A 24,448-nucleotide genomic window follows, 5' to 3' on the forward strand; every position below is an offset into this window, starting at 1 on the left:
GGAGCTGGCAGATTCGGCCTTTTCCCACTAATACAGCTTTTGGAAAGATACAGTTCTCTCCGAGGTTCGAGCTAAACGCCGTCTTTGCCGGCCGTCAGACTAGAGTGACTGTGACATTCACTCGGACGGCTCCCGGCTAGATCCAGAGCGCCCCTCGGACGCTGCGCCCCGCGCGCGCCAGAGAAAATGGAGGCCTGAGAGGGGTGGGGCTCCCGAGGCGCAGAAAGGAGCCGAGGCCGGCTCGAGCCCGCCGCCGCTCACTCCCAGCCAGGTTCTGGCCGTTACCGCGGGGCGGGGCTCCGGGGCGGGGCTGTGCAGGTGGACGCCTGGCCGCGCTAAGCAGCTTCCGCCCGAGCCAGCAGAGCGCCCTGGGCGCGCGGCGTGGCCGTCCAGACGCTGAGGGCACGGAGACCCCAAGACCGGGGCTGCCCTGAGCTTCTCTCCCCTCCCTCTCTCCCTCCCTCCCTCCCTCCTTCCATTAATTTCTCCTCTCTTTTTATGCCCCTCTCACTCTTTCCCCTTTCTGTCTTTCCCTCTCTCCTTTTCTTTCTTCTTCCCTCTCATTTTTTCTCCCTCTTTCCCCTTTCCCTCTTTCTTTTTATCTCTTTCTCATTCTTTCCCCTTTCCGTCTCTTTTTCCCTTTCTTTATTCCCTCTTTTCCTCTCTTCCCCCTTCCTCTTACTTTCCCTTCCCTCTCTTTCTCCTCTTCCTCTTTTTCATCTCATCTCTCCTTCCTTCCTTTTTCCCCTTCTTTCTTTCCTCTTCCCTCTCTCTTTTCATCTCTCATTCCTTCCTGTCTTTCTTTCCCTCTCTCCCTTTCTTCTTTTTCCCTTCCCTCTCTCGTTCCCCTCCCCCTTCCCCCCTTCTCTCTTTTCCTCTCTTAACCCCTTTCTTTCTTTTCCTTCCCCTCCCTCCTCCCCCCTCCCTTTCTCTTTCTCCCTTCCCTCCTCCCTCCCTCTCTCTTTCTTCCCTTCCTCCTTCCCCCTCCCTCCCTCTCTGTTTCTCTCCTCCCTCCTTCCCCCTCCCTCCCTCTCTCTTTCTCTCCTCCCTCCTTCCCCCTCCCTCCCTCTCTTTCTCTCCTCCCTCCTTCCCCCTCCCTCTCTCTTTCTCCCCTCCCTCCCTCTCTCCCCCCTCCCTCCTTCCCCCTCCCTCTCTCTTTCCCCTTTCCTTTGTCTTCCTGTTCCAGCTCTCCTCACCCCTCTGCCCTTTAATTGAAAGACATAAATATAAATCATAGCCATTATACGTTGTATTCAGTTACTTCAGAGCCAAAGTAAGCCAAAGCTCTGATTCAGAACTGATGCAGTCATTAATACTGAAGAAAAAGGAAAGGCACGGAGAGGCTTTGTTCGATTTCTGCCATATTAGGAGGGTAGGAGAGGCAGGGGATGATCTCAGGGAGAATAATCGAATGGAGAAAGGCATAATCCAAAAGGGGAGGAGAGCACTACAGAAATGAGATTTTATTCCATAGCAGAAGGAAGTGTTTCATGAAGAGCTGTTTGTTTGGGGGAGAAGAGAAAGCTCCCACTGGGCTTCTCTGGTGTTTTCTTTGTCCATTCTAAGGAGAGGGCCCTTTTTCCTGGGACGGTGAGCAGATGATCCTGAGACAGCCTTCCTTGCAGCCCGGGGTCTGCCCTGAGGAAGCCGTCCCTGCCAGACCCACGTATCCACGGAGGGTGGCTACATTTTCCTGCTGAGGTGGGACCTCGGGATGCAAGACCTCTGTAGGGGCTGTACTCTCCTTGGTGGGGGGCGTCTGCTCCGGGAAGCTGTAGCTAGATGTTTCCACAGGTTCTGGTGTCTTGAACTCCTTAGATGCATCTCCAACGCTTCCAGCTTCCATTAAATGATCTGTGAAAGGTGGGTGGGAGAAGAGTAAGTTCTCTAAAACAACCTTTCCACTGTGGGGGACCTGCTGACAGTCACACCTGTCCTAGTGCCCTCACATGCTTGCTCTGAGAATAATGTTTAGAATTCGCTCTGGAAAGCATTAAAAACAAAAAGCATATTAAGAGAACACTGGGCCCAGCTGGATTCCAGGCCTGATCTTGACACTTACTAGTCTCCTGACCTTGGTCCAATCAAGTACTTTCTTTGCATAGCAGCGCTATAATATGTGAAAAGGCACTAGATTTAGAGGCAGAGAACCTGGTTCCAGAGCTCACCTTTTCTACTTAGTACCCATGTGACATTGGACAAGTCACTTCCCCCTTTTATTTGTAAAATTAGGCTTTGGGATTAAGTCACTTCAAGGTCACTTCGGTTCTTAAATTCTCTGGGCCATGAAGTTGGAGACAATGCTTATTCAGCCTACTTGCCTTATGGTAGGGTCTGAGGATCAAATGACAGGATGTTGGAGGAAGCCACTTTTAGGGTTCAGCCCTCACCCCTCTGACAGGAATTGGCCTCTGATTCTGAATGAAACCCCAACTAGTATAGTAGTACAGGCATCAGTAGGAGTTTCCTAATCAGGAGCTCAATGAAATCATCATAATATCAATGAAGAGGCGGCTAGATGGTGTGGTGGATAGAGCACCAGTCCTGAAGTCAGGAGCATCTGAGTTCAAATCTGGGCTCAGACACTTAATATTCTCTAGCTGTGTAACACGGAGTTAATCACAACCCCAATTGCCTCAATAAAAAGAAAGAAAGAAATTGTCAATGAAATTACAGATCCAACCCCCAAAACTAAAAAACAACTTGGTAAATTGTAAAGCCTTGACCTATGCAATTATCACAATCACTTATACTTGGAGAGCTTTACTATTTAACGCTTTTCCAAGCAGAACTATTTTAGAACAGTGATGTCCATGGCTTTTATTGAGTAGCCCCTCAGAGCTTGTAGCAATAGCCTCCAGTCCCAGATGCTTTGGTGATATCTAAGTCTCATCAAGGTCTCTGGTTTTCTTAAGCATCCTTGGAAACCCCTGACTTGAGACGCCTCCATCTTTGAGCCAGGTATCTCTGCCCTTCTTGGCTGCTTCCAGATGGGAAAGATCTGGGTAAGGGAAGTTCTGAGCCCACCACAGCGAACGTGGCGTCATTTGGTACAGGACAAACATGGTGACCTGTTTTCTTAGATGATGTACTTGGGACCTGGGTCAATAAAGCTTCAACTTAATCTCTCTGAGCCTGTCAGGGCCTTGGGGCTCCCTAGACTAGGGGTTCTTAAGCATTTTAGTGCCGTGCCCTCTGACAATCTGATGACACTCACGCCCTCCTCAGAATATAGTGGTTTTTTGATTCTGGGGGCGGGGGTTGTGTGCTGGGGGGAACCAGTTAAGTGACCCAGAATCATGAGGCTAGTAAGTATGAACTGATCCACCAGGGCCAGAGCTCTTTCCTGCACCATCTGCCTACTGCTTCAGAATATTTTTGAATAACTAAAGGAAATTCTAAATTTCACTTAGAGATTAGTGAAAATGAGGATGTAATTTTTTTCCCATCTAACTTCATAGACCCCTTCAAATCCATCCACAAGAGAGTCTTTCCTTGTGAACCACAACAATATATTGTTATAAATTTATATAACAGTGGTATGACCTTGGACTCTACTGATAATGAGATTGATTTAACTCTACCAAAGACTCTATCTAACCTTCTCAGGTTTGGGTGGGGGGATAAATTCTCTGAACAGATTGCCCAGGGCTGGGTAACTTAGAAGTAAATGATGTAATCAAAGTTCACTAGAATAAGCCCAGCCCCTCCTTCTCTCATTTATTGTTAACCAATCAGAGTTGATTGCCATCCTCAGACCCTCCAAGGGCACATAAACTGTGAACCCAGCTGCCATCATTGTCTTTAGCATGGAAGAGTGCCAATGAACTTTTATTTTAAATGCTAGCCTTATTAATAAAGTGACTAATTACCCAGAAATTGTCTCTCAAACTTTTAAAATGCCTCAGAGAAGTGATCTCTCACTTCCAGCTCTGAAATTGTTATTCTCTATTTAATGCAGCCTGAGAACACATGTTATTTTGGATATAATCAATGTACCCCACTGGAGGACCAAGAAACAGAGCAGCAACCTCTGAGGATATTTATCCTTTAGCAAGAGTCCTGGGAATAGGTCTGTCTGTGTGCATGCTCCTTCAGTTCAGTGCTCCCTATTAAATTACAGAACAGGTAAATCAGGACTTTTAAAGGCAATATGAATATATTGGTGATAGGCTTGGCATTGGGAAGTTCAAATTGGCATTGGAAGTTCAAATCTATGTGATTCTAGGTATATCAATCTCTTTGATGCAAACATTAAAGTTTTAATAAGTTTGAGCTATTATTATTATTAAAAACACACATATACAAAACTGATCTCCCACCTGAGCTCTGGCTTTTTTTTTTTTTTTTTTTTGCCAATTATTGCAGGGCATTGCTCCAATGAAAAAAACCTATTTTATAATCTCATATAATGTTATCCCGGAGCTCACCAGGACAACCTCTTCATTTCAGATAGAAGGAAACAGAAGTCTGGTGCTACTCAGCTGCAGAACAAAACTAGGTCTCCTCCTTCCTAGAGTGGACATATTAGTAAATAGAGTAATTGATAAACCAATCAGTAAATTAGTAAAGCTGGCAAATGAAATTCTTTATAAAGTATTTTTTGGTCTTTACTTTTGCTAAATAATCCCATCCCCAAGCTGAGTGCTCTTAGGAGCCACACTATCCATAGTCCAGTCAGTCAGATTTGTCTAGTGCCCACTTTGTGCCAGGCAGCTAGGTGGTGTCATAGTGCAAAGCACACTGCACTGGAATTCAGGAAGACTCATTTTCATGAGTTAAAATCCAGACTCTGGCACTTACTGTCTATGTGACCCTGAATAAGTCACTTCACCTTGTTTGCCTCAGTTTCCTCATCTGTAAAATGAACTGGAGAAGGAAATGGAAAACTGTTCCAGCATCTTTGCCAGGAAAACCCCCAATGAGGTCATGGAGAGTTGGTTACAACTGAAACAACTGACCATGTTTGGAGGGACTTATAGTTGGTAAAGAAAGGGGTTTTAATAATTAACAATGGAAAACTGAACTCAGAATCAACCAGGAGAGTGGCAGGTTAAATCCATGGAACATACCTAAGAGAGGTATTTAGCTATAACAAGGAGAAGGACACCATGAGTCATGGAAGAGGAAAGATATCACAAGGTAGAGAACCATGATGGGCTAACCCAAAAAGGGATTCAGCAAAGCTGGCACAGGCCATGGACAGACTGACAGGAAAAACTTAACCTTGAGGGTCTGACATAACTTGGCTTCCTGATTGGATACAGTAAGGTGGGGTGCCCTTCCCTGCTTGCCTCAGGGAATAATCTTATCAGTACTTCAGGCTTTCTCTGCCAACCCCATCAGTAAGTAGTAAGATAAGTAGGACCTCATCAATAATATCTAATATTTATATAGTGATGGGAAATCTGAGCTAGCTTGTGGGCTAGACCAGCTTATTCTCAGGAATTGCTAACGCAGCCCATTCTGTTCCTACTGTCAACCATGATGGCAATTCAAGTTTTCCCAGACTATCTTTAAGATAGTCTCAACAGAAAGGGAAAAAAATTTTTTGGAACACAAGGTTTTGCAAAGGTGAATGCTGAAAACTATCTTTGCACTATTTGGACAAATAAAATGCTATTAAAAAGAAAAGTCAACATCTCAATATACAATCTTGTCACTTATTAGATCCTGACTAATATATATTAGTCTTCTCTCCCTCTGAGACCTTACAAATAAGTCAGGTCTCCCAAAAGAAAATTGCTCATTCAGTATGACTCTGCCTTGCTAGTTGTATTTGTTTAAGTCTGGGTGCTATTCACATAATAAAATAGCAAGTCTCTTCTTCCTGTGATGGATGTCTCTGACATAATTTCTTTATACCATGAATCGAATAATTATGCTTTCCCAAATGTATTTCATAAATCTTTTCCATATTATAACTTCTGATGCCTTTATTTCACTTCATATAGCACTTTGAGGTTTACAAAGGTTATATGTATGTATGTAAATATATATAATATATACACATATTTGTATTCCCATTGGCTAGCTCTGTATATGGCATCTAACAGGTGATTGATAGTTGCTTGTTAACTGGCAAGCACACACATACATAATATGTTAGTATAGATACACATACACACATGAATGCATATAAATATACATGTATGTAAGTATTATCTTCTGGGTTTATGCATGTGTACTTATACATAGTGTGTCCACACAGTTAGGTCATGCAGTGGATAGAGTGCCGTCCCTGTGGCACTCACCTGAATTCAAATTTGTCTTCAGATACTTATTAGCTGTATGACCTCGGGCCAGTCATATAATCCTGTTTGCTTCAGTTTCCTCATCTGTAAAATGAGTTGGAGAAGGAAATGGCAAACCATTTCAGTTTCTTTACCAAGAAAACCACAAGTGGAAACTCAGAGTCAACAGAATAACAATTATTTTTATGATTTCATTAGTGTGGGTAATTCCCCACTTGAAGATTCCCTTAACCAATACACATGGATAGCTGGCTTTAGAAAGTAGCCTGCACTATGCCCCAAAGAGATCATAAAGGAGGGAAAGGGAGACACATGTACAAAAATGTTTGTGACAGCCCTTTTTGTAGTGCAAAAAACTGGAAAATGAGTGATGCTCATCAGTGGGAGAATGGCTAAATAAATTGTAGTATATGAAGGTAATGGACTATTATTGTTCTGTAAGAAATGACCAGCAGAATGAATTCAGAAAAGCCTGGAGAGACTTACATGAACTGATGCTGAGTGAAATGAGCAGAACTAGGAGATCATTATACAAGGCAACAATAAGATTATACAATGACTAATTCTGATGGACATGGCTCTTTCCAACAATAAGATGACTTAGGCTAGTCCCAATAATCTTGTGATGGAGAGAGCCATCTACACCCAGAGGACTGTGGATCATAACATAGCATTCTCACTCTTTTTTGTTGTTGTTTGTTTACATTGTGCTACATTCTTCATTTTCTTTCCTTTTTGATCTGATCTTTCTTGTGCAGCAAGGTAATTGTACAAATATGTTTACGTATATTGGATTATTTGCCATCTAGGGGAAGGCGAGGAGGAGGGGAAAATTTGGAACACAAGGCTATGCAAGGATCAATATTGAAAAATTAATTGTGCATATGTTTTGAAAATAAAAAGCTTTAATAATAATAATAAAAGATCAGAGTAAAAAAAATATAGAAAGTGGCCTGCAGAGTTGAAAAATTAAGTGACTTGCACAGGATGATACCATTAATATGTATGGGAGATTCAAGACTCAAATTCAGATCTCTGACTCCAAGGTCAACTCTCCAAAAGTTTTGTCTTCACTGACCCTATTTACCTTGGTGGCTTTCCTAAATATATCAATCCCAGGAGAGGTGAGTTATATGAAGCTGGAGGAATCACATAATTTCCAAATTAGAAGGGAAGATCCCTCCCTCTGCCATTTCCCTTCTCCTCCAGCTATGAAGTCTGATGTGAATATTCACTTTAAACCTTTGTTCACCTGAATGAACATGTAACTTGGGACCTTCCACCTCTCGCAGACACCCAAGGCCCTTGGGAGCTACAGAAATGTAGAAATAAATCAAAATCCCCATGGGGTTCCAAATTTGTGGGGTGGATGTCAGTATCTCCTCACACCCATACACATGAACATAAACCATGCACTCTTTTGCTCCTTGTCAACTTTGTAATTAAGTTTGGGTTTTTAAGTGTACCTTCCTAGCTGCCCAGTCAGAATGATGTGATAAGGGGCCACCTTGAACCAAAATTACTTCCAGAGCCTTGTGGGAGGGAGGAAACTTGGCAGGGAGGGGCAGGGAAGCCTAAGAATGCAAGCTAGGGAAGAGGGCCCCACTCCATCCTAGTTACCTACCCTCAGTGGAGGTCTGATCCCTCCGGGGCCGAGACTGTTCTCCCTTCCTCCTGAGGAAGCAGGCCATCGTGATAAAAAAGCAGCAAAAGATAGTGCACACACACAGCCCCAGGATGGTGTAGACCAGAGCCGGCTGTCCTGGGTCCCCACTCAGCTTCTGGTCCAGTTGCAGCAGGGGGCCTGCAGGGGCTAAAACAGAGACACGGGTCATTCAGACAGGGGGCACAGAGAAGGTGGGGTTCTGTCCCTGTAAGGGGAGCCTGATGATTATAAGTCCCAGGTAAAACCCTAGGGATTCCTGTCCCTCAGGCTGCCACTATTCTAGAGGTCAAAGCATGTGTTGTACAGGCTGGTGGGGAGCCTAGGGGTCTTCACTTCAGGCTTTGGTCTTGAGACTCCACTTCTCTTATTCGCTTTCATTTCTCCTTCTCAAGAGTAAGTAATTAGCAGAACACAGTGTGAGAAAGTGCCATGGGGTGAATAATTATGTGTTCAAATTGTTCCCATGATACCATATGGTTTTACATACATCATCTCATTAGATCTCACCACAGTGAGTTAAGAGCTATCATCATCACAGATTTACAGATGGGGAAGCTGAGGCTGAGGAAGGTAAGTGGCTTATCCAGGATCCTATACCCAGGCTCTATCCACTGTCCTGCCCAGCTTGCCTCTCTGCTTGCAGATAGATTTGGAGCAAGGGGATATGGGTAAGAATGGCTGCCAACAGAAAGACCTTTCCCACCATCTCCTACACCTTTAGGAGTTCAGATTTAGGCTGAAGTCAAACTACCCAGAGGGTCTCTAACCCAGACCTTGGGGAAGGGAGGAATTATGGTAGGAGAGACTGAGGCTGAAAGGCGAAAGTGGAAAAAGTGTTAAAAATGGTTGGGAGGTCATGAAGAGTTGAGGAAATTCCGAGCCCCGACAAGTTATCAGAGGGGAATGCTCTCCCCCTTCCCTTTCTCTCTCCCTCCGAGAGGATGATCATTTACTCATTTTTACACCCCCTCCTTCCTTCTTGGTTTAGGAAACATTTGACTTTATTTTAAAGGGTTACTTTGTTTCTTAAGCTGATATATGTAGTAAGCTGATCTACAGAAATGTTTAATTCTTACCAAAAGAAAAATAAAACCTTTCTTTATTCTAGCGAGGTACCAAACACACTACCCCCATGCTTCCTAACACCGGGACAAAAACAGATTAGAATGTAATTAGGAAATGATTTTACGAAGTAAATAAAATTACAATAGAACACAGATAATGTTACTGTGTGATTTTCTAAGTCAATATGCCGCCTGCAGGGATCCTTACAGAGAGAGCTGGACACCGCTGTGCTAGAGGGGAGAAAAGTTTGGTTTGGACTAAATCTGTGGGGAAGGGCTAACTTAAAACCATTAAGCAAAGTGAAAGATAGTTTTGAACTATTTCAAGTCTAGCAAAAAATTGGGGGTTCTTAGAGCTCTAGAGATAAAATCATGAACTGATAATAGCAAGTTTTGAAAGGAACAAAAGCTCGGTCATTTTTACTTTTCTTTTATCTAGAAGTCACTACTTGTCATTTCTAGTTTAGAAAAGTAATCCCACCACCAGGAGCTTGGGAATAAGTTATTCAGAAAGAGAACCCCCTAAATCTCCGAAGGGGGAGGAGCTAGAGAAACTCCACCCAGAAAAAGGAAGTGGGGAAGAGTGTAGGGAAAATGCTCAGGAAGTCCACTAATTAAGGTACAGGTTGGTCCCTCCTCCCTCTAGGCTTTCTCAGAAGCAGTCTGCCTACTTTTCCTAATGCACCTCCTCCGCCTCCCCTCGGAGCTAGGGCCTTTCCAAGAATATCCTGGCCCTTTAAGAAAACAAAAAACAAAACAAAAACAAAACTTGAACTGTTCCTCCTGGTTGAGGAGCCCAGGGCTTAGGCTCCTGTGATAGATAGCTCCCCAAAGAACTCCTTCCCAGGTCCTCACACACAAGCCTCAGGATCATAGACCTAGAAGAATCCTGAGAGACTATCCAGTCTAGTCAACCCATTTTACAGATGACAATGTTGATACCCAACAAGGTGAAACAATTTGCTCAATATTATATAGGTGATAATTGTTAGAAGCAAAACTCTTTCTACTGTATCACATTGCCTTTTCTTAAACAAGTATTTCTTTAAACACCCAGATTTCTTTTTTGCCACTTCCCTCTTATTAGTCACCTGTCACTATTAATCTGTTTATTAACCCCTCTTTCATCAATGCACATGCACCTAGTTTCCCCTGGCTCTCCATTTGCTGAGGTTGATCCTTTAGCAAGAAAGAAGAATACACTGAGGAAGTCAGGAAACTCAATAGAGTACTGGGTAGCTAGGTGGTAATATGGATAAAGCACTTGACAAAGAGTCCAGAAGATCTCAGTTCAAATCCTGACATACCTGTATCCTGACCTACAGATCACTTAACTCCAATTCAGATTCTTCATCTGTAATACGGGGATAATGTATATATATTATGTACGTGATTATATGTATATATTGTACATATTTACAAATCATAATATTATACATAATTATATATGTAATTAATTAATATGTATGTAATATATAATAGCTCTACCTCCAAATTTGCTTTAAAGGTTAAATGAGAAGAAAATTTATAAAGCACTTTTCAAACCTGACTACATGTCTGACTTCATGACCCGATTTGGAATTACTAGAATGGTTCGCCATTTCTTCTCTAGATCATTTTACAGTTGAGGAAACTGGGGTGACTCGCCCAGATCATCCAGCTAGTAGGTGGCTGAGATCAAATAGGAATTTGGGAATTTGAATCTTTTTGGCTTGAGGCCTGATGCTCTGTCCACTGCGCCACCTAGCTGCCCCAGATAAATGTGCAACATAAATGCTCAATATTCTTAGAAAGTAGTGTGGGCTGGAGGCCGGGAGGCAGAGTTCTAGGCCCGGGTCCCTGAGTGACCCTGAGCACATCCCTCTCTGTTTGGAGTTAGACTCCAGGAGGGGAGTTTTTTTGGCAGGAGGAGGAGGGGAAAAGAAAATGGCATTCTTATCTTCATCACCACACCCCTGTTCCCACTCAACTGATTTACCCAGGATGCCTTGGATGCCTAGTCACAACACTGAGTCCTCCCCTCGATATTTCCCAGGGCCGACTGTGATGAAAAAGCTGGGACCTCTCAGAGGAGCAGAAGCTGAAGGAAATCGTGCAGGTGGGGAAGGGAAGAACCCTTTGGTGGGGAAGGCTTGGGAATGTGCAGGACCGGGAACTTCCAGCAAGAACCACCATATCTCCCTGTCTCCTGAGACCGGACAAATGGCAGCTAAGCTTTCCACCGCCAAGCTTCCAAGATCCCACACCTGCCCACAGTAGAGCCCAAAATGTCCTCTGTCTCACATCCGTTCCATGCACTAAAGCAGGAAAAATGTCCTGCTGTCTAACAGGAGTTTGGGAGTGGGGGGAGACCTAAGTAGGAGTGCTTTCTAAAGTCCTTCCCAGAAGGAACACCATTTTTCCCCAGTAGGCGCCATTCAAGACAGATACCACCAGAGGGCAGTAGTTCCCAGCTTTTGACATCCATCTTCAAGCTTTTTGGAGGGGCAAGAAATACTGCTTCTTCTGAAGACCAAGAATTGTTTCCTTTAAGCCCTGCTGGCAATTAAAAAACCCGCCTCAAGTTAATCTTCCATCTTCCTGGTTGCAGGGGCCTGCTGCTCCCCCATCCCCAGCCAGCTGCAGCTCTTTGAGAAACAATGGGAAGAAATGGTGCCCTCCTTGCTCGATGGCCCTCCAGAGAGACCGGAGGATCAAACTAGAAAGGACCCCGAGTCTGAGGAAAGGAGGCTCCTTCCCTTAGGTGAATGTGACGGACTCCAACGGGCTTGTTGCCCAGGCACAGGGTGCCACCTTGCAGCTCCATTCTCCAAACTCTGTTTCTTCATCTGTAAAATGGAGATGTGGAGGGAAAGCGGCCCCCACGTGGGAAGGCCTGGCTTCCAGGCGCCTAATCTGCCATGGGCAGTTTTCTTGAGACTAAATATTATCAAGGAGTTGCAGCCCAGTCTTGGTAGAAGGGGTTTTCTTCCTGAGTGCCCTATGCCAATGAAATCAAATATCCACTGGAAAATTACATCTGCATCCAGAGAGAGAACTATGGAGATTGAATGTGGACTGAAGAATACCAATTTCACCTTTTATTGGGGGGAGGGCTCCGTTTTCTTTCTTGTGATTTTTCTCTTTTGTTATGATTTTTCTTTCATAACTTATATGAAAATATAATTGCTTGCTGTCTTGAGGAAGAGGGAGATAAGGGAAGGAGAAAGAAAAAATGTGAAGCTCAAAATCTTACAAAAATGAATATTGAAAACTATCTTTACATGTAATTGGAAAAAATAAAATTCCATTGTAAAGTTAAAAGAAAGAAAGGGAAAAAGGAAGAAAGAGAGAGAGGGAGGGAGGGAAGAAGGAACGAAGGAAGGAAAGAAGGAAGGAGAAAGACAGAAAGAAAGAAATTATCTAGTCTAAAAAATTAACACCCTATATTTGAATCTTGCCTCTATTACATACAACTTATATGCTCTTGGGCAAGTCACTTCCCTCTCTGGGCCTCAGTTTCCTCACCTGTAAAATGAGAGAGTTGAATAAGAACAGGAGTTCTTAAGCTTTTCGGCATCATAGACTTTTTGGGTAGTCTGGTGAAACATGTGGCACTTTTCGGGACCATGTTTTTAAAATAAAATACAGTGAATTACAAAGGAAATTTATCATATTGAAATACAGTTATCCAAATTTAAAAAATCAAATCTCAGTTAAGAATTCCGAGATCTGAGAATCTGAAAAGCCTTCTAGCCCAGACCCAGATCTAGGTTACTATTTCATTTGTATATTACCATAAGGCCAAGTTTATATATATTTCTTTTTTTTTTTTTTCTTTCTGAGGTTGGGGTTAAGTGACTTGCCCAGGGTCACACAGCTAGGAAGTGTTAAGTCTCTGAGATCAGATTTGAACTCGGGTCCTCCTGAATTCAGGGCTGGTGCTCTATCCACTGCACCACCTAGCTGCCCCCAAGGTCAAGTTTAAATTATATTGATGAGGAAACCCCAAAACTCTTAAAATCTCCTTGGCCTCTGCCGAGACCCCACCCCACCACAAACAGTATCATCCTTAGCTAAAAACCCATTGAATTCTATTCAAATTCTAACTCTGGCTAAAACTCAAGCCAACCCGGGACTCCACCCATGGGCCCCTTCAGATTGTCCAAACCCACCCCCCATTAAAAAAAGAGCCAAACTGGAGTGGACTCCTTGCAGAGGTCCCAAACATGGCATCCTTATGCCAGCCATGTCAAGGATTTCTGCCCACCGGAACCAGCCCTGGCTCTGGTGTCTTCCTACCTTTTTTACCCTTACTTCCAAACCCCATAACAAACCTCTTTTATCAATCTAAGTTTTCGGGTCTATAAGTTCCTTTACAGAGAACTCTTGCACCAGTACTAGACATCATTTAACTCTGTACCCTTGTGCCGAATCCAAAGGGATTGCAGGAGAGTTCTATTTGACTCCCTGTAGCCCGAACCTGCCACTAGACCTCAATTAAGCCTAATTTCATTTAGGTACCCCTTATCTAGATCTCGTCACAATTATATAATTTTTATCAAGATGAAATCAAGTTAATAATAATAACAATGATAGCTAGTGTTTGTATAGCATTTTCAGGTTTGTAATCTACAAATATCTCATTCTAATAATAACAATATTAACTAGTATTTATATAGTGCCTAGTCCTTTATAGATATTATCTCAGTAGATTCTCACAACAATTTTATTCTTCTCTAGTGTTTATTAGCACAGTAACTAGCACACAATAACTGCTTAATAAATGTTTTTGAATGATCTCCCCATTTTATAGTCAAGGAAACTGAAATAAAAAGGCTTGTGCAGGGTCATAGTTATGTAGTGTCTCATGAACCATACCTGAACTTGAGGTCTAGAAATCTTTGTACCATTTCATTGCTTTTATTTCATCACTGAAATTATTCTCATTCAACCCTGGAAGCTAGGTGCCATTATTATTTCCATTTTACAGATGAAGAAGCTAGGCAGAAGTTAAGTAACTTATGGAGTTTGTGCACAGCACTATCTACTGTACCACTTCTCTGCCTATATATAATTTATAATTATAAATTATTATCAACAGCAAGTCCAGCCCTAGATGAGGAAATGAGAAAGATGGAGGTACAGAAGTAAATGTATCTTTGTATATCCAGCTCATGACTCCTTTTTACCTGCTGGCCACCTCTCTGAGTGACCGGGGTGGAATGGAAAGCAAGCATGCTGGTTCCTTATAGGTGTCAGCATTCTGGGTTAGGTTCTGGGTATCCATTCACTTGCTACCTTGGGGCTTAGGGCACGGGAACTTTCCCTCTCCAAGTGGGACTGAGAATAGCCATTATGGCCCACAGAGCAATGGAAGGATGGGATTATTGCCAGGGAAGGGCGGACTTGTAGAGGAATGAACATGGTAGTCAAGAGGAGAACCAATTTCGAAACCTTTTTCTTTTTGTGGCCACCGTGTGATAGAATCTTACCCCTGGAACTTTCAGACAACATCTAGTCCTTCCCTGACTTCAAACAAGACCACACCTAAGCCAGAGGGGTGCTTAGTAGCCCCCAAACTTCCTGTTTACAACCCAACTCCCCTGCAAAAGGCTTGTTCTCTAAAGCTTCTTAAGAAAGTGGTACAAGGAAGCAAATAAAGATGGAAAGTTATAAATACAATGACTTCTATTATTATATAAGCTTTCTTGAAATATAAAATTTTTATTACATATTTTCAATCTTCCTTAATGCTTTGCTGAGCATATGACAATGTTTTTTTTTTCTATTTAGTTTTTTCTTATTTTGCACTTAAATTTTAAATAAATAAAAGTTTTTTAAAAAGAAAAAGTGAAAAGGAGAAAGAACAGCTTGTTCAAACTAAGGCTTTGAACTGGTCAAAAAAAAAAGGCCTGAAAAAAAAGAAAAAGATGAAATCAGGAAAAAATGGTTTTGTTGGACTTCATGTCCTCTAAGTGGCAAACAGCTATTATTATCCATATGTACTCAAGGATCAGAAACCTAGAAGTGGAAAAGACTTTTTAAAATTTTATCTTATTTTTGACAAAACAGTTGGGGTTAAGTTCATTGTTCAGGGTCATACATCTAATAATTGTTAAGAATCTGAAGCCAACAGTGTGTATGTATGTACATGTATATGTGTATATATACACATATATATATCTATCTATATGTCTGTGTGTATAGATTTAGTTTCCTCATTTATAGGAACTTTAAATATAATATGGCTTCCCTATTTATCTTTCTTGACTACATTCTTTTTATAGTTCTCTTGTGTGAGATTATGATTCTTGTCTTGATTGTTTTATTTTGTTGAAACAAATTTTATTCAAATTTCTAATTTTAACACTGTGTGAATCTTCATATTTTACACATGCATAATTTATTATTAGTTCCTGATTAATGCCAATAATGAATTACATTAAGTGGTTGCATTATTTCAACTTGTACTACTTGAAGTTGCACTTATGTGTAAATTATGTTAATTGGCTCCAGGCCAATGGAAATATGCAGTATGAAATCAAATAATAAACTTTATATCATTATGTTCATAATTTACTCAAAAAAAAAAAAAAAAAAAAGAATCTGAAGCTGGTTTTGAACTCAGCTCCTCCTCAGTCCAGACCCAGTGCTCTATATAGTCGCACCATGTAGCTGCCCCTATGAAAAAGACTTTTGAAATCATGGAATCCAATCCATTTCACAAATGAGAAAACTGAGCTCCAGCAAAGGAGATGCAATTTTCCCAAAATCAGTCAGGCAAAAAATGCTAGAGCAGAGATTTAAACTCAGCTTTAGACTCCCACTCTAGTTCTTCTTTCATTTCAGCATATTAGCTATACAGCCTATGCCATACAATTTTATTGTTATTCAGTCATTTCTGATTCTTCATAATCCTATTTGGGATTTTCTTGACAAAGACATTAGAATGGTTTGATTTTGCCTTCTTCCGCTCATTTTACAAATGAAGAAACTGAGACAAACAGGGTTAAATGACTTGTCTGAGGTCATATATCTAGTAAGTGTCTAAGGCTGGATTTGAACTCAAGAATTCTGACTCTGGGGGGCAGCTAGGTGGCGCAGTGGGCAGAGCACCAGCCCTGAATTCAGGAGGGCTAGAGTTCAAATATGATCTCAGACACTTAGCACGTCTTAGCTGTGTGACCCTGGGCAAGTCACTTAACCCCAGCCTCAGGAAAAAAAAAGAATAAAGAATTCTGACTCTGGGCCTGGTATTCTATTTTCTGTACTACCCAGATGTCCTAGGTCTCATATAACTCTAATCTCTTGGCTAAATACATCCCCCTGTATATATTACCAGCATCAAATTAAATATGGCTGAAAAGGAACACATTATGTTCTTTCTTTCCTCCTAAATTCACTCTCTTCCTAAATTTCCCTATTTTTATTTAGGGTAATTGTACTCTTTCATTCACCCAGATTCATAACTTCAGGTTATTCTTGACTCTTTCTTCTCCATTGCCACCCCTTCCCCATCTCCATATAGCTGGTATTTATAAAAATCATCAAAGATTTATAAAGCTCTTGACAAATATTTTCTCATTTGATCAAAATGACAACCCTGAAAGTTAAATGCTATTGTTATACCTATTTTACAGACAAGGAAACTGAGGTAGACAGTAGATAAGTAGTTTGCCTAAAACTACACAGCTTGTGAATGTCTGAGGCAGGATTTGAACTCAGATCTTCCTGACACCAGACCCAGTGTTCTATTCTGATTCACAATAAATATTCAATCAATTGCCAAATCATGTGGATACTATCTCACAGTATCTCTTACATCCATCCCCCTCTCTCCATTTGCACAGAGTTTTTTTGGCCTGTATTAGTACAATAGTGTTTCTCCCCTTCCCCTCTCTCTTCTTCCCTCCCTCTCCTTCCTTCCCCCTTTCTTTTTCTCTCTCTCCCCCACCCCTCTTTGTCTCTCTAACAATAGTTACTTAGTGGGACTCCCATTCTCCTTGTCTAATAAATCCTCCATACAGCTGCCAAAAATAATATTACTTAAATGCCTGTTTAACTGCATCATTCCCATATACAAAAATCCTCAATGGCTCCCTATTGCCCCTAGGATAAGTACAACCTGCTCACTCTCGGTAATATGGCTCCCACTACCTTTCCAGACATTTCACATTATTCCTCTTCCTGTATTCTATATTCCTACCAACATGGCCTAGGTAATTCTCCCATATTTCAATATTCCATCTCTGGCCTGGAATGTACTTCCTTCTCAATTCCAACTCTTGGAATTTCTGACTTCCTTCTGGACTCTGCACAAGAGCCATGTCTCATAACAGTCCTTTCCTGATACCCTCAATAATTAAATATTCTCTCACTGCTCTAATTCCTTTATATTTACTCATCTGTATACCAATCATTCCTATGCATGTACATATCATTTCTCTCTCTCCCTTGAGGGGAGAAAAGCTCTCTTTCTTGGTATCACCAGCACCTAGCCCAGTTGTCTTCTGCATAACAGAATTTTTATAATTGTTTATTGAACTGAGTCGACTTTCTGCAACAATTATTGAAGTAAAGGGTGATTTTTTTATATTAATAACCAATTTTATAAACAGGACCCATTTCCCTTCATTCAAAGCAATCTCTTAAAAGACATTTCTGAGAATTCAAAAGCAATTCATTCAAAGCAATCTCTTAAAAGACACTTCTAGAGAATTCACCCCACTCACATCAACTACTCCAGGTGAATTCCAGTCCATTTGTTCTGTTTGTGTAGGACTGGGGGACATAACAGATTGTGTGGTCCCGCTAGAGATGAATCTCTTTGTCCAAAAAAAATGTGATCAGAGTCCCATCCCCTAACCCCTCATTAGAATAAGCCCACCTTTCATTATAATATTCATTCTCTCATTAATTGTTAACCAATGAGACTTGATTTCCATCATCAGGGACAACCCTTTTTCAAAGGTATTTAACTATTCAAGTGGTCTCCAAGGGTTGATTTTTGGTTGGCAAGAGAAACCATTGACCTGAGTTTATTGATTACTTGCCAGCCATAATTAATAAATTGATTATTAATTATCCATAACTCTTCTACTCAGAAATTTTTATTAGTCCCAAAGGGATGGGAAGAAGTGAGAGGGAGAAGTGTTGCTCTGGGATCTTTTCTCCCTCCCCTTCTCATTCATCTTTCTTTGATGCTGTAGGCTGCTTTGTTGTTTGAAGTCGATAACATTCATCTATTTACAGAGCCCTATAAATCTCTGTTTCACATCTGATAACACATTTCTCTGCAAAGGGAACAAAGGGAGGCATTATAGGCTTTAGGTGGCTGCTCTAAAGCTCTAGCATGGATGAAGATTTCAGCCTTTCAGAAGTTTTGTGTCCAGGGGCCAGACCCTGTTTATTTCTGGCTAGAGTTTGGCAGGGAAATGGGGGAAATTGGAGCTGGGATCTTGGGGTTAACATTAAAGGCAACTTTCTTAAGAAAGTGAGAAGGAACAGTGGTTGCCATCCCAAACCTAAATTATCCCTTTGGTTAAATGCTTTGCAAAGAGTTAGCCCTGGGGTAAAATCTCCTTTGAGTCTTGGACATCTAGTAACCTAGCACCTGGAAGTCCCGGGAGTGTCCAAAAATTGTCAAGGGGAGAGGAGAGTGGGGGCATGGGCTCTGTTACCCACTGAGGATGTGCCTTTCCAAATTACTCCCCGGGTCCCTCTAAATCACTTTGTGAGTCCTCTTCAGCCAGCCCACCCAGCCCCAGCTTCCATCCTTCAGAACAATAATAACAAATCATATTTCGATCTGCCTAATTGTTTACAAAACTCTTCACTCCAAATGAGTAAGATTAATAGTGCAGGTAACATTTTTCTCATTGTGGGGATAAGTTTTAGTTTCATCCATGTACCATTAAAATATAAGCTACTTAGGGAAAGCTAGAGGGTTCAATGGATGGAGTGCTGGACCTGAGTTCAAATCTGGTCTCAGACACTTAATACTTCCTAGCTGTGTGACCCTGGGCAAGTCACTTAACCCCAGCCTCAAAAAAATAAAAAACTGCAAGAGAGGCTTTTTTTCTAATCCAGTGCCTTTCACATAATAAATATTTAATTAGTACTGGTTCACTGATAGATGGATTTAGGGAACTCCCAGTGAGGAAATTCCCTTCATTTATGCAATTTCTCATCTTCTTGGGTAATTTGGGGTACTGAGAGGTTTAAATGACTTGCGTGGACATTACACCCAAAATGGGCCTCAGGCAAGTCTTCCTGAATGGAGACCAGCATTTTCTTCACTCTTCCATAGCCGGGTCTCATCCCCTTTTTACAAAAGAAGATGCCAAGAGAGAAACTCATTGACCTGGCCATAGCCAAATAGCTGGTAAATGTCAGAGTGGGAATTAGAACTCAGATCTTTGACTCCAAAACCAGTATTGTGCTTACTGCACCATGTGGTAACACTCCACCTCCAATTAACTACTTCTAATAAGAAATCTCCTTTGTGAAAAGAGGTATTTTGTTAAAAAGAAAAAAAAAATGGCATAGTGTCTATCAACTGCTCCTACTATTGGGATTACTCCAATTCTTAATTTTTAATCACTTAAAGTTTGTGCACGTACAAATGAATGGATGAATCATAGTTCAGGGGACCATCCGCCGTGGAGCCTTTATCATGGAATCACAGGTCACAGTTTTACATCTGACGCGAACCTTGGAAGTCAGCCAGTTGAATCATCTTATTTGACACTGAGGAAACTGGAACCCAGAGAGGGCAGATCATACAGCTTAGTCCTGGTGAGCTTCTGCTAAGGTCCTGATCCACCCATTAATGGGGGATTTTCTCCACTCTTTCTATCCACCCCCAAAAACCATTTCTAATGTCTCACAGGCAGACCCCAAGCTAGCCAAAATCCCCAAATAGGAAGCATTTATAAGGTAACAGCGACCTCCTTCTCTGAGGCAATCTTTTATTTATGTTAGCTGGGTCCTTCTGCTTTACACTTTCAAACTTCTGGGGATTTGCTTGGCCGGATCTTTTTCTTATCATATTATTATTATTATTATTAATATAATAAATAAATAGAATCTATATGGACTTTAAAATTTGCAAAATGCTTTACAAATAGTATCTCTTTGGAGTCTCACGACAATCCTAGAAGGTAGGTTTTTATTATTATCCCCATTTTCTAGATGAGGAAACTGAGAGAGACTGAAGCTAAGTGATTTGGTCAGAGTTATATAGCCAGTAAGTATCCATGGTTTTATTTTAACTGAGTCCTCCCTCCTCTCTCCACTTTGGCACACGTAGGTAACTCAGTATATAGAGCACTGGATTGTAGAATCAAAAAGACTCTTCTTCATGAGTTCAAATCTAATCTTAGACACTAGTTGTGTGACCCTGGGCTCTAGGTCCCATAGATGGTATAGGCAAACTGCAGGACTCCCTCCTGGGTCCTCTTCTCTCTCTATAAGCTCTGTCTCGTTGATTGCATCTATTCTCATCTTTATCATATTACTACTGGATCTATAACACCTCCTGGGCTCTAATCCTCCATCACCCTCTGTGTACTGGACATTTCCAATTGGATGCCTTATAGTCAACTCAAATTCTACTTGTCCTTAACAGGACTCATTATTCTCTTCCTATAATAACAATAGTCCCCTTTTATATAACTTTTTTTTTTTTTTTTTTTTTTTTTTTTTTTGCTGAGGCAATTGGGGTTAAGTGACTTGCTCAGGGTCACACAGTTAGGAAGTGTTAAGTGTCTGAGACCAGATTTGAACTCAGGTCCTTCTGACTTCTGGGCTATTGTTCTATCCACTGTACCACCTAGCTGCCTCCTTTATATCACTTTTTAAGGTTCTCAAAGGAAATTACAAACATTATCTTCTTGAGATGTACTTTGAGAAATAGATCCCATAATTATCCCCATTTTACAGATGTGGAAACTGAGGCAGATAGAAATTAAATGATTTGCCCAAGGACCCATAGCTACAAGGTATTTCAGGAAGAATTCAAACTCAAGCCTTCCTTGACCCCAAGTCTAATGTGCTAACCACTTGCCCCAAAATGATTCCCTCTTATTACCCTTTCTATTTGTTTTGAGAATATATACTGCCATTCTCCCAATGATTTAGGTTCATTACGTAGGAGTCATCTTTGACTCATCCCTCTCACCCATCTCCCCATCACATCCATCAACTTGCAAAATTTTATTGATTCTATCTAAGATCTCTCAGATCTATCTCATGCAGTCATCAGACTTCAAGCCCTTATGTCATTTTGTTTAGACAATGGCAGTAGTTCCTTATCTGATTCCCTACCTCCAGTGTCTCCCCTCTCCATTCCATCCTGCACAAAGCTTCTATATGACATTCCTATAGCACATTTGTGATCACGTCACACTCTAATTCAGTGAGCTTCAGACAAAATACAAGCTCCTCCATTTGACTTTTAAATCCTTGTGCAAGCTGGTTCCAGACTACTTTTCCAGATTAATCACACTCTACATTCTAATTATATCAGCTTCTTGATATTCCTCATATACTACATTTCCTCTTTCATATTCATGCCTTCACACAACCATCAGGTGCCCGGTATATATTCCATCCTCAAACCTTCTTCCTAGAATCCCTGCCTGCCTTCAAAGCTCAACACAAGGACTTCTTCCTACAGGAAACTGATTCTAACTTATTCCAGGTGCTCCAGAAATCATATCCCTCCCAGAATAATTTTCTACATCTTTTGTTTGTGTAAAGTGTTGAATGAGTCAATCAATCCAATCACCTTCCTCTGTTTATAGCAAGGTGATTCACCCTTATACCTTTGTCAGGTGAGAAGAATCCATAAGACTAAATGAACTGATGTGAGCTGGGCCTAGATATCATAATTAAATTAATCAAACATAGGCTTTAGATTAAACACACAAAGTCCTTTACCAATCGAAATTCTTAAAAGTCATCCAATGTCCTAGTGGGATTATTGTTAAGCTTATACCTTAAAGAGATAAAAGAAATGACCCATTGTACATGTATATTCATAGGAGTACTTTTTTTGCTATAGCAAAGAACTGGAAACAAAATAGGTATCATCAATTGGATGATAAATTATGGCATATGAACGTAATGGAATTTTTTTGCGCATAAGATAGGAAGAAGTGAATAGTTTCAGATGAAAGGTTTCTATGAGCTCACACAAAGGAAAGTAAGCAGGACTAGGAGAATAATTTATACAATGACAAAAACATTATAAAGAAAAGCAATTTGGAAAGACTTTAGAACTCTGATCAAAGCAATGATCAGCCATATCTCCATGAATCCAGAAGATCCATGATGTAGAATGATATCCTACTCCTGACAGAAGGGTGATGGGCATGAGGTACAGAAAGAGACATACATTTTTGAACATGATCAACGTGGAAATTTACTTTGCTTTGGATATGAATATTTGTTATGAAGGTTTTTTCCAATTATTATTCAATTGGAGGAGTGATGGAGAAAGTATATGTCACTTGTTAGCTGAGAAAAATAATAAAACTAAATTTAAGGATAGAAAATGTCTTGGAGAGACTAAATGATTTGCTATAGGTCAGACAAATTGGAATTCAAACCAAGGTCTCTCAACCTGAAATTCAATGTTCTCCTTCCTATGATATATTGCACCTCAAACTGTTGTTTGCTTAGTTTTATCAGTGTTATATCAGTGTTTGGGGGATTTTAAGTTTTTCCCAATTTTACATTATTCTAAATAATGTCGTATGTAAATGGGGCTAACTGGTACAATTTGTTGTTTTTTGGATTGTGTATGTGTTTTTTCCCTACTTCTTGCCATATTTATTTCTCAGGGTCTGTGTTCACCAAGTTCTAGTCTAGTCACCCGGCTTCTGACTCAGTGACAATCCAGCCCCTTGCCCTCCCTAAATGCCTTGACTCCAGGTTGCTTCCCTGGCTCTGACCCCAGATATTTCCACCCACCAAGATCCTGGCATCCACTTCTTTGATCCCTTTCCCAGAATCCACAATCCAGGGCTGCCCATGTGCTGCAGTGACACTGACTCTCTTGGAACCTAATTCTTACTCTGGCAGATATGTGCACATTGCTTCGGGTGCTGTCCACAGATGGAGTAGCAGCTGATGCATTCTTTCACGAGGTGGTCATAGTAGCTGCCTCGTTCCTTGCTGCACCTCAGAGACTCTGAAAAGTAGAGATTGGCAAATAGTAAATAATTCGGTTCTTCAAGACCCAAACAACAAGGCTCGTCCTATCTCCTGATGCAGAAAACAACTTCTTCATTTCTTAAAAGTGTCTCTAAATCCAGCTCCAAATGTTAAGGGTCATTGGTGGAAGCCTGACCATCTTGTTATAAAGAATTTTTCTTTGTAAAATCTGCTGGAAGGTGAGCTGATCTGAAATGCCCAAAATCTTTCCTCATTCATCATCTCACTTAATTTTCATAATCATCCTATGGAATAAGTAGGGAAACGGAGGCAGAGAGAATTGAGGCTTATAAGTGAGCAGCAGGATTGTGATAAGAATCCAAAGCTCTTTGCTCACCTGCTCCTTTGTCTCCAATCCCAGACATACTAAATGATGCCGTTTGCTAGCCTTTGCTAGCTCTCCTGAGGCGGTGATGTATATAATTGTCTTCCATCTTTATTATTTCATGACATTTTAAAACAGAGAAAAAAGTGTAAGAAAGTAAGCCATTTCCCCTTTTCTGGGCCTTGTTATTCATCCAAAAAACATTTATTTATGAGCCAAGTGTTGTTCTAGGCTCTGGAGATATAGAAAATGGCAAAGGAGACAACATTCACACATCTGAGGAAATTTTATATATATATATATATATATATATATATATACACACAAATGTATTTGTGTACATTTATATATGTATATATTTTGCACATATATAAATACACACAAAGTAATTTCCCAGAGTATTAAACTGGCTACTAGAGAAGAGAGGGAGATCAGCAAAGGACAAACTGAAGGTCAACAAGGAGGTGACACTGTTCTGAAGAAAGGGAGGTCTTGACCAAGAGGTCCCGTTGTCTAAAGTTCCTTCTATCTATGATCTGAGGGCAAGAAGATGCTGTGCTAAAGAAAGCAATGGATGTGGAGCCAGGAACCAACTGCCCATTTCAAATCCTGCCTTGAACATTTTCTAGCCTCTCTCAGCCTCAGTTTTTATCTATAAAATAGGCATAATTATCTCACCTATTTCATAAATTATTGTGAAAAGCAAAGATAACATTTTAAATAAAATAAAAATATTTTAAAGCCTTAAAGTATTATGTAAATAATAGTTAGTATTATTGCTGTTGTTTACCTCTGTGTACTCCACAGTGCCTAATGTAGTGTTTTGTATGTTTATTGAATGTTGAACATGAAAATTTGGGTGAATGGACATTAATCAACAGGCATTTATCTATCGAGTGTCTTCAATACAAAAAATACCATGGTAGATACAGAATAA

At 40.8% G+C, this 24,448-nt stretch overlaps 1 protein-coding gene across 1 annotated transcript in view; it reads right to left on the reverse strand.

The window, feature by feature from the left end:
* Positions 1–1,448: 1,448 nt before the first annotated feature.
* TNFRSF13B (TNF receptor superfamily member 13B) overlaps positions 1,449–24,448 on the reverse strand; it is a 33,543-nt gene continuing 10,543 nt past the window's right edge. Inside the window, exons 3-5 of the mRNA XM_074281286.1 lie at positions 23,047–23,163; positions 7,879–8,067; positions 1,449–1,854 (exon numbers count right to left, since the gene is read on the reverse strand). Of these exons, the coding sequence (XP_074137387.1) occupies positions 1,562–1,854; positions 7,879–8,067; positions 23,047–23,163 (599 nt within the window). The 3' untranslated portion in view covers positions 1,449–1,561. The remainder of the gene's footprint in view (positions 1,855–7,878; positions 8,068–23,046; positions 23,164–24,448) is intronic.

Source organism: Sminthopsis crassicaudata, chromosome 1 (assembly GCF_048593235.1).
Source record: "Sminthopsis crassicaudata isolate SCR6 chromosome 1, ASM4859323v1, whole genome shotgun sequence".
NCBI classification, from domain to species: Eukaryota; Metazoa; Chordata; class Mammalia; order Dasyuromorphia; family Dasyuridae; genus Sminthopsis; species Sminthopsis crassicaudata.